This window comes from Falco cherrug, chromosome 6 (assembly GCF_023634085.1).
Source record: "Falco cherrug isolate bFalChe1 chromosome 6, bFalChe1.pri, whole genome shotgun sequence".
Taxonomy (NCBI): Eukaryota; Metazoa; Chordata; class Aves; order Falconiformes; family Falconidae; genus Falco; species Falco cherrug.
In genome coordinates this window covers 32,638,847-32,652,533 of record NC_073702.1, presented here as the reverse complement: position 1 = coordinate 32,652,533, position 13,687 = coordinate 32,638,847, and the positions used below count along the sequence as shown (strand labels likewise).

Below are 13,687 nucleotides of genomic sequence, written 5' to 3'. Positions count from 1 at the left end.
TCCACAGAACCCTGAAAAAACACCTGATATTTCATTATTGCATAGCTATAGCTACCCACAGTGGTGTGTCTTGCAGTGGTAATAGTGATTTGCCATCTCAAAGTACCACAAGCAGATGGAGTAGGCTGAGATGCAATGCATGGTGCAAGAGCCACGGTCCAGAGTAATCAGACCCCGCTAATTTTTGGATTATTCATACCCAGCAACAGTCACTCACAGCTGTCCATCTAGGAAGCTTTGGAAGTACATAACACTAAGGTAATTTAATTTTCTGAAGGACTGTTGAGATGTGAGGAGGAGGTGAAGCTGAGGCATGGTCAGAGATGTTGCATCTGGGTGAAGGGATTTGGTTCAGAGCACCAAGTTCCCATCCATACTCTACGAAACAAGAATGCTGTTTTCAGCCTGAGGCCATGTGTACAAGTGAGATACTGGAAGCAGACTTTGACACTAGAAGAAAACACGTCAATGTTTTAAAACAAAATAATTTAAATCATATTAGTTTACTCCAGTGTTCAAATTAAGTGCCCTGATTTCAAAGGCTCCTTCAGGAACCCTGTAATACCAGACAGCTTATTTTATATTTTAAACAAACAGAAATATTTCTAGTTCAAGAAATGTCAAAAGCTGAAGTCCCTGAAAGACTTTAGTTGACTTTGTCCCAAGTAACAAAACCAAAAACATGCTTACTAGCCTTGAGAACAAGTTTTAGGATGATCCAGTTTTCCAAATCAAAGTTACTGAAGACCTAAAATACAGGTTTCCACTGACATAGTCACAATTTAACTGCAGAGCACGGATCGCAGTGTAGAACTCGAGTAAACATTTGATTCAAGTCTGGCCAGAAGTGCCATGCTATAATATATATATGTACCCCCAGGAAGTCACTACCAAACCATTCTGTAGGAAAAAATCCCAAACCAATAACCCTCACTCCAAAGAAATGAAAAAACAGCCATTTGTATTTTGACCCATGAAATATTTTTAACCCTGAATTTGCCAAAGACATCAAGCGAGAGGTTTAACATTTTTTATCTCAACTGTCCATACATAACAGTGAGACTTTGTATGCTCCATTCATGGTTATTTTATTTGGATTGCAAGAGAAGGGAGTATCTTTGAGAAAAGCACAGTTAGTATCACCACTCCCTCTCTCCACTGCACCCTCAAGGGTTTTCACTGGTTTGTGAACACCCTTCCTTGTGATCAGAAGGAAAGCAATGAGGTGGTATGAAGGGAGCTAGCAAATGGGAAGTTTCAGGAAGAAAAAATTCCAAAACACTTGACTTTTGCAACAGGTTGGGTAAAGGTTGTGAACCACTGATCAGTCTTGATGACTGCTCTGAGGATTAATTAATAGCAAATTAAGCATTGTTACCACAATAGACCTGAACACCATAACAGCTATGGGACTTGGTACTGACTGTTGGGTTTTTTTCTTTCTTTGAGGTCTTCGATATTTTGTGTTAACAACAGATCTCTCCATCCAAGCTGCACCACTCCTTCTGTATTACTTTTCAGGGAAATCATAACTGTATTAATGAATTCCGAGTTTTGCTACAGAAATAGTTACAATATCCCAAATTTATCGTTTTTATTTCTCTGAGGAATCCAACACAGAGCGAAGGTGAACTGTAAAGAAACAAGGTCTCTCATAAAAATGCATGGTGGTTTTTGGAACTGGTGAGCTTCCTTTAAAATAAAAGATAAAGTAAAAGTAATTTGCCTGTTACTGTTAGAAAATTTACCCATTCTGGATTCTTTCATTGGGCTATATTGGAAACTAGGGCATGCACGTACATAGTGAGATTTTTAAGCATTCCAGGCTGGATCATCTTGCCCTGGCTGCACATATCCCTTAAGAGTGCCTCCAGGAACTACATATAACCACAAACAACTCAATACTTGGTAATAATCAGAGGTTTGGACTAAACCTTCACATCCCCACACATCTGCTGACTCTGTAAGCCCTGGAGATGCCTTTGGACAGTCAGACTGCTTTATGGATTCCTGTGATTATCATTCCTGCCTCTCAGAGAGAGGATGTCAGCATATGTTACTGAACTGCTCAAGCATCAGGAAGATTCATCCCACTAGCCTGGACACTCCACAAGCTGCTATTTGGAGCAATTACTATTTAGCTATTTAGATTTCATCTCTTAGAATTGTCTGACTTCCTCATTTTCTAGATTTAGAGTCTCCAGAGATCATCTGGAGGATATGGGCTGTTATGTGCTTTGCAACAGAAGCAAAGAAAAATCTATTTTAGCCTTTAAAATTAGATACTAGCCATAATGTTGCAAAAAGAAAAGGACTTGTCCTTTGCCTTTAAAACTGTTTTTCTACTCACTTCAGGACCCTTACTCTCACCACTCATCCATATAGACTTAATTTTTAAATAACTGCTGCCTTTAAATGACAGATAGTAATGAGTATGTCCTCCACATATGATGGGAGGAGCTCTCCAGGCTCTAGATCCAGCTTGTAGAACACCAGACTTCACAGGACTCGGGATAAACAATTTCAGGAGCTCAGTGCAGTCCTAAGCGCTTAAATAAGGATTAGGAATGAAAACTCCCATTAGCTTCAGTGAGGTTAGGATTTCAATCTAAACTGACACCATTCTACATTGTTAAAGGCTCTTAGTGCCTGGTGTTGTGATTTATGGCCATATTTTGAGACCGGTCTGCTACCCAGTGTGCTGGTCCTCTTCTGAAAATCACTGTTTTCATTTTACTTTGCAGCTTAAATGAGAATCCATGTTTGTTTACTGTATTTTATTTTTCAATATGGTTGCTGATCTTTGTTTACTAAAAACAGAATTTTAAAAAAGTTCCATAAAATGATATTAAGTCCATCCATTATTTTCCCTGAGATCAGCACAGAGACAGATATGCAGCAGAAGAGCATGTTACCAGTCTCCTCCCATTCCTGAATCGTTAAAAGTCAGCTTCAAAGTTAACACTGCCTTCAGGGGGTTTTTTGATTTTGTTTTTGTATCTAAGAAGCATTCTGGCCCTTTGTTTTAAAATTCATGCAGCAAAATCTTAGCTTCTGTTTGAAACATACAATAAGTCTCTTATGTGGTTTTCTAGTAGACCTGCATTTTGGCACAGCACCTGCCTATTCATGTTTATAAGAAGAAGGAGGAGGAGGAAAAATGGCAAAAGCAGTTTTGTATGGAAAACATCCAGGCAACAAGATCATGCCTTCTGTTTTTTAAACAAATACTGTATGAAGTGATTGCAATCTCTTTTGTTTTTAAAGTTATGAGAACCCAATTTTAATAGAGCTTTGGAGCAACAAACATATATTTCATCCTGAAAAGCGCTCCCCTGTGATAAATGCTGGACCGCAAATACATTTGCTTTTCAGCATACTGCCTTTTGGATTCTTATATATTAATCTTCCTTTCAGAGGAACTTTTACTGCACTTCTGGTGAAAGGTCTTTTACCCTTTAGGAGCATTTGTTTCTAATGATTTTACTGTAATTGTCTCAAATGTGCCAATTTGTATTGAGTGCTTAAGGAATGCATTAAGAGTATTTACCTTGTAGAATGTTCTACAACCCTCCCCAAAACAAAACTTCCACTGATGCCAATGATGTTTCTGCTATTTCTTTCCAGCCTGTATTTGCCTATCTACACGTGTTGCTTCTCATAAAGCCACCTTGTAATGTCCCTGGATCAGAACTATCTGTTGCTTTACTTGTTTGCATCCAATGCCATTTCTAATTGTCTGTAACGTAATAATAATAGTTTTACTATTCTGTATAATTTTAAAAAATTCAGTAACAGTACCATTAACCTGTTCAAGGATTTTTAAATTTAAAGTTGTGTTTATAAATAAATACATATGATGTTTTCTGTGTTGCAGTTAAATTTAGGTGGCACAACCAATAAACATACTATAATATTGTCCAGGCAGACTGCTAGCACTCCAGATGTGATCTTCTGGAACGTAGCAACAGCATGAGCTAAAATCATTGTATGAGTAGATACCTCAGTAGTTTTGATAATCTGAATGATTTCAAAGCATGCTGTATTTCTTCAGCAATACAGGACTGGTATAATATACCTAAATATATTAGGTATAATATACCTAACATTGGTATGCTATACCTAAAAAGTACTCCTATTATAGGGAGAACTTAAGTGGTCAAACCATACTTGTAAAACCATCACAGCTCTTCCAGCTAAAAGAGATGATCCCAGAAAAATCAGTTTCTGCCAGCGCAACTGCATCTATGTTAGGGGCATCTGTAAACACAGCTGTGCTGTTCTGGAATCTGACTTCTTCACAGCCACTGAAAGCCTGAAACAGAGCTCTAACCTAACATTTTGAAGGAGCTCTGTGCCATCTTTAGAAAGAAGCTAGTCTGTCTTGAAAATCTGGATAGAGAAGAAGAGGCTGCAAATATACCCACTTAAATTTCAATAGATTTTTCACATTCTTTTGTTCTACACATATTAAAATGAAGGACTAGAAATAAATTCCCTTCAAGGCAGGAAATGTGAGATAGAAGCCAAAAATATGACAAACTGTTTGACTGTAATTAATCAAATAGCATTACTGTATTTTTTTCCTTTAAAACTTTATCTATAAACCCCCCAAACATAGCTAAATAATAGATGTGCAATAAATTCACAAAGTAAATTATTTAACGCTAGCATTATATCATGATCAAGCCCAACCCTACCCTTCCACTTAAAGTGCCATTGGTGCTTGTTTCCATTATTAATCCAGAGGATATTCTTCTCATGTTCAGTGACCCAGTTCCAAGAAGTATCACAATATAGAAACCTATTTTCCACTTAATAAACATGCATAATTCCTGTGAACATTAGCACTGATTATGCACACTTACACACTCTAGGGCACATTCATCTAAACCCAGTGAATTCAAACGATCTGAAGGAAAATTTATTTGGCCCTCTAGACTTCAAGAAATCCTAAAGAGTGATAGGAACAGTCCATAATATTTTATTGGTATATTTTATTTTAATGACACTTTTGTATATTAATTCCTTCAGTTGTCTGCCCACAATGCTAATAATGTTTTATGTAAGACAAAAGAATTAAAGACTTTTTAGGATAGAAAAAGGAAAATCAAACAAGCAGGTAAGGATTAAAGTTATTGATTAGGATATTCTCTTTGAAAATTGAAATGGTAGGGTCCAGCCTGTCCGATACTACTTATCACATTTCCTGCAGAAAAACAGGTTAATCGGCGTATTGCCAGCAGCCCAGAAGCGTATATCTCATCACAGGTAGAGCAACGAGAGGGTGAGCAGTGCAGATTCAAAGTTTTTACAGGGACATGATAATTGATTCAGAATTTTCTACAGCTTGATGAGTACCTTAAACCACCGTGGTAAAGATAAGGCACTCGTAGCATCTTTGTTACTGAAGAGGGAAAGAAGAGACTTCAGTTACTTGATTTTGCTTTGACTTCTAGGGCGCTAGACACTTCTGTGCAGGAAAGGTTTGAAAGATGCACCTCACATTGGAAAACAGATGCATACACCACAGAGAAACATAGAATTTCACATAAATTTCTGTCCTGAGCATTACCTTGTGGTTTTGCATTGGCACATTTGTTTACACCAGGGGTCCTCAAACTTTTTAACCAGGGGGCCGGCGCGCGGATGAAGTGGCAGGCAGTCATCTGCGGCTGCTTGGTTTCCCCCCCAACCCCCCGTGGGGGGGTCTGTAAATACCAGGGGCCGGATTGAGGACCCTGGGGAGCTGTATCCAGCCCACAGGCCGTAGTTTGAGGACCCCTGGTTTACACCATGCTGAGTTGAGTTTCAGCTCCCTTAGAATGGTATACACAAATTCCTCCCCCTCCCACGCTCTGTGCAGACTGTTGGGGCAGCTAACTTGGTGTTTCAGCATTTAGCTCTGGCTCTGGCTCTGGGTTTACAGTATATAAACAATTCTTCAACAACCTATTTCAAAAACTGCTGAAGCATTCACCTCATTCAGCACCATGGAGGGAAACATGAGCCCTAACAGCTTGCCAAAATTTCTGGATCCCAAAAAGAATCTGTCCACCCAAAAAATACTTTTAATGAACCTGTTAGATTGCACAGAATGCTAAATATGCAACAGTATAAAGTATATTTCTGCCTATTGTCTGCCTATTTAAAAGAAGTGCTTTTCACTAAATATTTTTTACAAACACTTCCACAAAAAGTGTTGCAAGTATTTTTTCTGTAGCGTCTGTTTCTATAACTGCTATTTATTTTAAGCTTTGCATGATCTGTATTTATAACGGAAACTTCAATAGCAAAGGCTTCCAAGCCAAGCTAGAGTCAATACAGTCTTCATCTACATCAGTAAACAGCACAGTACAATTGACGCAAATGCACAGAGTGCAAGAGTTAGTGTTGAGGACCTGACATCCACATCACACGTGTCCTGGATTTTTTACTTCAGACCAACTCTGTCTTATTAAAAGGTGTTAGATACAGTAATTCATTAGGTGTGACTGCAAGACACACATTCTAGTTATGTTTCATCAAAAAAGAGCAGTTTCCGTGCCTCAAGATTGTGTACCCCACTCTGTAATTATGATGGACAAGAAGTAAATGGTGAAAACCAGGAAATTCACCTCAAAATATTGCTCCTGATATAATCTAAAATGTTTTAGCTCTTTAAGCTGAGGATATTTTCTACTGTGTGTGAGCAGAAGAGAACTTCCTTTGTGTCTTGGTTAGATGATCAACCCTTTTATCAATTGACAAGAAAGTGCACCACACAAATCTCATGAGCAAAGAAACTCATCCTAAGAAAGTGTAAATCTGAACTGAAGGCAAGTCTTGTTGTATTTCTTTTCCAAATATATTGATTTATGGAAATCTTCTTCAATAAAATCCAGTTTAGACCAACGCATAAATGTCACTCCTCCCAACTACAAGTTCACACAGAGGAATTACTAATCAATACGTGCTTCATACATTTTCACCTTGATTCTGAAATTCTTTAAATGTAATCATAATGATTTGGGTCTCCTGCTGGTGGCTTCTCCTGGAAAGATCAAATTTTGCATCTGGGGTTTTGTCTGCAGACAGCAGCCAGGGCAGGCTGAATGTCCTACATAGCAGAAGTCGCCACTACGGCCAACACTTAAGACTATTAGCTCCTCAGAGAGCCCAGGGCCATTATTTTACAAGCATTTCTGTGACAGAAGCTCTGGATTTACTACAGCTAATTGTATTTATCCTCTGCAAAATTAGTATTTTGCCCTGTATATAGACATTATACATAGAATGACAATAAACTGGACTAAATATATGACAGTACCATTACAGAGCAGATCCCAATCCCCGTAACTACCAATGCAAGGGAGACAATCTTGTTTGATATGAATATCAAAAAATGTATGAGGTCACAAAACTAAAAGCCAAATATTGCAGCTTAGAAGACTACAGAGCTGTCTCCAAATTTCAAGAGAAAAATACTGCTGTGTTCTTCATGTTGTTTTATTTGCACTACCATTTTTGTAAACATGGTAATGAATTTACTCTCTGATATATCTTCATGAGCAAAGTATCTTGTGAAATAACTTCAAACAGGCCTTTGAAGAGAGGAAGTCCTAACAGTTTCAAGCTATTTTCAGAAGATATCTTTCCCTACATTTAATAAAACAAAAAACAAGCAAACAACCCTTTACTTTGATTTGCCAAAAAGAAAATAATGGTTTCTAAAGAGTTAAACAGTTGACATATTTTATTAGGAACACGTATTTTGTAAAGACCATTCACTTTCCTTAGAAACATTTATGAGAAAGTACCAGATGTCTGATCTTGCTGGATGCGCACTGAGTACTGCTTAAAATGGAAGCTATAAATTATCAGTCAATAACAAGCACAATACCTGAGGCAGTAAAAATTCTTTCATCTGAAAATAACAGTTATTTCAAAGTCAGTAATTTCTTAAGAAAAGGATTCTGAGGCAACATCTTGAGCCTTAAATATTAAAATATGAGGACAGAAGCTTATTTATGTAAGCTGGAGTTAGCACTTTTTGTTAGAACATTCACTAGAAGGAAAAAGGGGCTAAGTAATTTGTGAAGTGATCCGGTTCATTTAGGACATTTAGACAATTAGACATTTAGGAAAGGACTATAGCATGCATTTAAGAGAAAAGACAGATAGTCCATCTGTCTGCAGAAATTGTCAGTGTGCTGAATATTAACTACTTACCTTTGAAAGGCTTTTTTATTTTTATTCAGTCTCACATTGTATTTATAAACTGTTCTGATCCTACTGTTCATCATCACCATCCAATATTTTTCCTAATTAATATTACTTTGAAGTCTCTGACCTTCAGGCAGACACTCGATTCTGAATTAAAATATAATTGTCTTTGTAACACAAATACACTTCTTATGCTACCCCCACACTCTTCTTGTTACAGAATAAATACATAATAAATGTAAGGAAAAGTCTACACTGAACTTGATAAAATAATGAAAAATAAGAAGAAAATAAACTGAGCAGCCTGGATTTCCTTTCCTATACAATGACTACAAAGAGACAATAGGGAAAAAATAAAGGCAATACTTAAAATTTAAAGAAAGGAAAACCTTTATGCACAGTGTATAATTTATCTGCAGGACATACTGTCATGAAACTTCCATCACTCTTTCAGAAGCCAAAAAAAGAGTCTTTTATATGAGTAGGTCCAGCAGTCACATGGTTTATATTCCACAGGTATTCCACAGGTGCAGCACCATTTACTGAACAGGACCACAACCACTTTTTCAAGGTGAAAGAGGCCCACGAATTACAGAGTGCAGAGAATATATTTCTTGTGAGTAAATCACAGCTTTTTTTCCAAATTTTTGGTTCTGGTCACTGCAGCCATATGAATCGCTGGTGTGATGAGGGTAGCACTATTTACCTCCTCATTCTCACCACTGCTTCTCATAGCAAAAGTATTCCTTAGTGTAAATGACTGGCAGCTCTTGACCATATGTTTGCAAAGCACATTACTTCGCAACCTTTTCTACAGCCAAATAATAGGAACTTAATAACTAACTTACTTTTACGTAGAGCTGCTGAAACTCCTCAAGGTTCAGTCTACCGCTTGGACAGTCCTTTAGAAATCCTTTGTACCACTGTTTTAGCTCGTGTTCATTGAACTCCGTGCTTTTCACCAGGTCCTCCATCACCTCAGGGGCCAGCTTGCTATTCTGTTTCCCCATTCTGCCTTAAGAAGAAAGAAAGAAATACAATTAGCCAAGTTTCTGTGAACATTTCAAACCTTAATTAGTGACACAGCTTAAATTCATCACTCGTTTCGTACTCACTGATGCTTTTAATCAAATGCAACTTCACAGATTCACCAGTGGACAGGAACCTAAACTGTGCTTGAATATTGAAGGCTGAAAATGGTGAAAAAGACAACATTCTTCTATCATTTAGGAGTCTTAAGGCCTGGAGACAGACTGCTTATTTGCTTTCAATTTAGGCAATTTCTAGCTTTTCTTTACACTAAGGCTGAAAAAGATTACTTCATTTTCCTTTGAATTTAACAAAAAAATTTCACAGATTCAGGGATGTCCACAGAACCTCTCTTTATCTTTGTCTTGAACATCTCTTCTGCTATGACACCTGCGTTAGCAACTATTCTTCATAGGTACAAGGCTGTGGACAGACAGGCTTGTAACGTACGAGCGCTAGATGTTCCACTGGGAGGAAGCAAAGGGAGAGTCCACACACTTGGTCTCAAAAAATGATGACACCAATCTGGAAAAATAAATTTAATTCTTATATATATGCACATATAAGTGTATATATACACACATGTATACATATATGTATATATTTACTGCACAGCTGATACACAGTAGATGGTTTATATTTCATCACTGTTAACTCTAACATACAGAAATTCAAAATATGCATGTGTATCTAGATAAATACAGTAATTTCAGTACTACTCATGTTGGCCCCTTAAGATATTTCCAGGTCTTTTGACATTTGACCAAAGATGTTCTTCGAGATAACTTTTGAGAAATCCTTCAACTTTTTCTGATTCTACTACAGTTTGTTTCATGACAGGATATATCTTTCAGTTACTTTTCAATCAGATGGCAGACAGTACTTAACTTGTCCTGTACAGAACTGCAAAGTGATGAGTAATTTCTTTCCTGAGCCTAGTTTAGCATTTTCATTTTTATCTCCCAGTATAACATCTGTCTCTAATAAAAGCACCACATTGAATGCATTGATTTCTAGTCCATATCACCACCCATTCCTGATATTAATCTGTTGCTTTTGGTGCATTCTCTTATTCCAAAGAGGAAGTTTCTTTCTCCTCAGAAAGGCATACTTTGCTCTGTTCCAAAAAATCAATGTATTTATATAATTTCCTTTATAGGAACCTTCCTGGAGCAGGTGCAAAGTTAACCATTCCTCCTAGTCTGTGTGTGGCCAACACAGCCCCTGGTGCCATACCACCAGTAGAACCAGGTGTTCTCCTGAAACACTTCATGGCCCCCGTCCCCTCTGGCCATGGTCCTCCCCGGTCTGTCCTCTCCCCCGCCCACAGCCCCAGCCCACCAAGACAACCAGGGCTGGCAGCAAACCTCTTTGCCAAGACACTACATGACTTGGCTGCACAAACATCCTGACAGTGAGGAGGAAGGTGTCTTTCATCAAAGTGTTCAGCTGGTACGAAGTTGGGAAGTGTGGTCATCAGAAAGTACAAAATGCCACACCGCATCTGGCTAGAAACTCCAGTCAGAAATGTCTCAATGCCTTTGGGACACAGCTGTTAGACAAGTGCTCTGTGCTGTGCACAGATGTCACTGGAGGTGGAAGTGGGCCACCATTTCTTGGGGTGATTCCAGCAAGCAGATCCCCCTTCCCCAGGCTCTGCATTTCCTTCCTCTACCAATGCTGCAAGATACCACAGTGTTTTCTTGCCCAGGGCTCTGCATCTCTGAACTACAAGAACCCGCTGCAAGGACTCACCCAGCTGTTAATTAATGGCAGCACACTGCCTGCTCTAAACTTACTTTGAAGCTTTGCCAAGTTCCCATCCACACATTTTGGTCAATTTAGCACAAATATGGGAAAGTTCAACCTTTCAGCTAATTGCCACAGGCCTAATTGTACACACAGATGTGCAGAAGTTAGCCATTTTGACTCAACGACAGGTTTGCAATTTACAGTACTTAGAACAACTGCCCAGCCTTACCTTTGAAGTCCCCATCTTCTCATGCATGACACTGACCTGATTTGGCAAAATCTGAATTTAAATCCCATGGTGACTAAAGTATACTAATACTACGTACTATACTAGTACTACGTCCAACTCGGGTGGCTTTTAAGTGAAATAGTAGACTGTTCCGTTTGTTTTAAATCATTAAGGGGCCTGTTTATTTCCCCCCTTTTTTTCCCTTTCTCCTTTAAACTGTGTTACCCTTTGCAGTCATAAGGTGCTTTGCTTAGGATCCAGAGGACTCTTAAAGATTCTCAGCAATTATAGTAACTACCTTAGGCAGATTCATAAGGCATCTTCCAGCTCTCTTAATTTAGCCAAGTGTGCTTTTACTTGACTCTTTTCACCTGGATTCTTAGCCCCATTAACATTTAACTCAATGACACTTAAACATGGAAAAAAGCATCTTCAGTGGACAAAAATCGGGTGATTTTGACTGACAAATTTTCTGTAATAGCAGCTTTTCTGTACTTATCATGTTAGCTTTACAGCCCCTGGACCTGGCACTATGCAGAGGTAGAAGCAGACAGAACTGTGAATTGCAACACCATCTTCCGAAGTTATCTATGTAATTTTCAGTAATGTGCATGTAAAACACTGTAGAAAATGGAGTGGATCTGCACTTGTGTAAGAATTCATGAACAAAGAGCTGGGCAAACATCACCACACACAACCTTTTCTAAGTTCAGATTCAGAGAAACGTGACATCAGTTTTCTGCTTCTGCAATACAGATCTCTAGTTTTGGTCAGCTGCTTGTGCTGCCATAGGCTGTCCAGTACGTCCCAAACACCTTCCAGCTATCCCTGATGTACCTCACCACAAAATACCCTCTAGTAAATCAAAACCACAGCTGGTATCTTGAAAACACTTTCAGAAACTATTTTTTCCACAGAACCAAACCAGTATTTGAGGAAGGTATAATTTGGGACTGCTGGGTTCTGTACTCTTATTTGCTGCTCCAGCACAGTATGGTGCATAATCTGCTGGGCTCTGTTTGAGACAAGGGACTAAACAAGCTGACCAAGCTGGTAACAATGCCTTCCAGTAATTACAGGCACTCATTCTTTCGTTTCATTTTAAAGTTCTTTTCTTATGGAATTGAATTACAATCTGCAAGAAGCTTGAGTCTCATATAATTATCAAATATAAACTCACACTTCTGGCTCTGGGAGATCCGGTTTATTTGGGAATAACAACTCAAATACAGATTATCTAGTTAATCATATCCTAACATCTTCTAGAGTTTCATTGAATCTCTTATTATTATTGAAAAAGTACAATCACCCATTAGCAATGAGTATGCCACTGCCAACACATTTAATTTTCTAAAATGAAAACTATTTTTAATTAACTTATAAACATAGTTTCCCAAACATGTTTTTTCCTTGTGAAAATCTATGAATATGCATTAGGAAAAGACAGGAGAGAACAGCTGCACAATCACTAAATTTTCAAAAGTAGGAAAGGTCACTCTGCAAGCATTTCTTTGTTCAGTAAATTCTTTTAAATTATAAATTTGTTTCCAACTTCCATGCTTCCAAGCGTGCAATGTGACAATCCAAGCACTGTTATTCATCTTCTGTTGCATCTTCTGATTGGCAGAAATCGTGAGAGGGAAAAACACACAAAAAAAGCAGCAAACAAAAAAGCAACACGTTTCAATTCCAAACTATCATGGGGGAGAGAGACTCAATAAACAAGGAAACAGGTATGTGGGTGGCAGTTAGCATCAGGAAAGGCGTCAGGTCTGTTCCCAGTGAGTTTACTTTGGCAGGAGAATGCTTATTAATATTAGCAAGGGCAACACAATCCAAATTAGAGATCAAGAAAAACACTAAAATTCCACTGTTGTGCCGCAAGTAGCAACAGCAATGAAGGCTGAGTTTAAAAACACATCATCTTGGCTGAAGTGCTGCAAAGAGGCTGTCAGCTACCCAGAGAAACAAGCTTTTCATAAATGCTTAGTATAGTAGTACTTCAGTACTTCATTAAGTAACATCCCAATTGCTGCTTTTACAGGTCCATAGAAGGGTCAGTTTTAAAAGATGGAATTTTATCAAACAACTGATCCCCAGCCTGAAACAGTCCAGGCTGGGCCAGCACCAGGCAGGGACAATATTGAGGATGTATTTGCCTGCTCTTTGCCCAGCTGGACCTCAGGAGGTCCACATCAGCTAGCCCAGGAAGTGGGAAAGGGCTTCAGCAGCAGCTGGAAGTTACTCTAAAATGACTCAGCAGCATAGCTTAGCAAACTGATTTTATATGATTTACTGAGGGTTTGGAGGTAAGGTATTAAGTCACATGCAGAAAGAGGAAGACAGTTCCTCCAGTTTTAAATCCATACCTGGTTTTAAAACAGTTTTTCCATTATTATATCTTTTGTTTGGTGTATTTCCTGCAGTGCTATCATGTGTCCCACATGTGCTCATGCTGCTTCAAAAGCTCTC

At 38.4% G+C, this 13,687-nt stretch overlaps 1 protein-coding gene across 3 annotated transcripts in view; it reads right to left on the bottom strand.

Annotated features, from left to right (window-relative positions):
* The window catches only part of VSNL1 (visinin like 1), a 92,437-nt gene that overhangs the window by 41,309 nt on the left and 37,441 nt on the right, over positions 1-13,687 (bottom strand). For all 3 annotated transcript variants that reach the window (XM_055713039.1, XM_005432875.3, XM_055713040.1), the window contains exon 2: positions 9,054-9,220. In XM_055713039.1, the coding sequence (XP_055569014.1) occupies positions 9,054-9,215 (162 nt within the window). In that variant the 5' untranslated portion in view covers positions 9,216-9,220. The remainder of the gene's footprint in view (positions 1-9,053; positions 9,221-13,687) is intronic.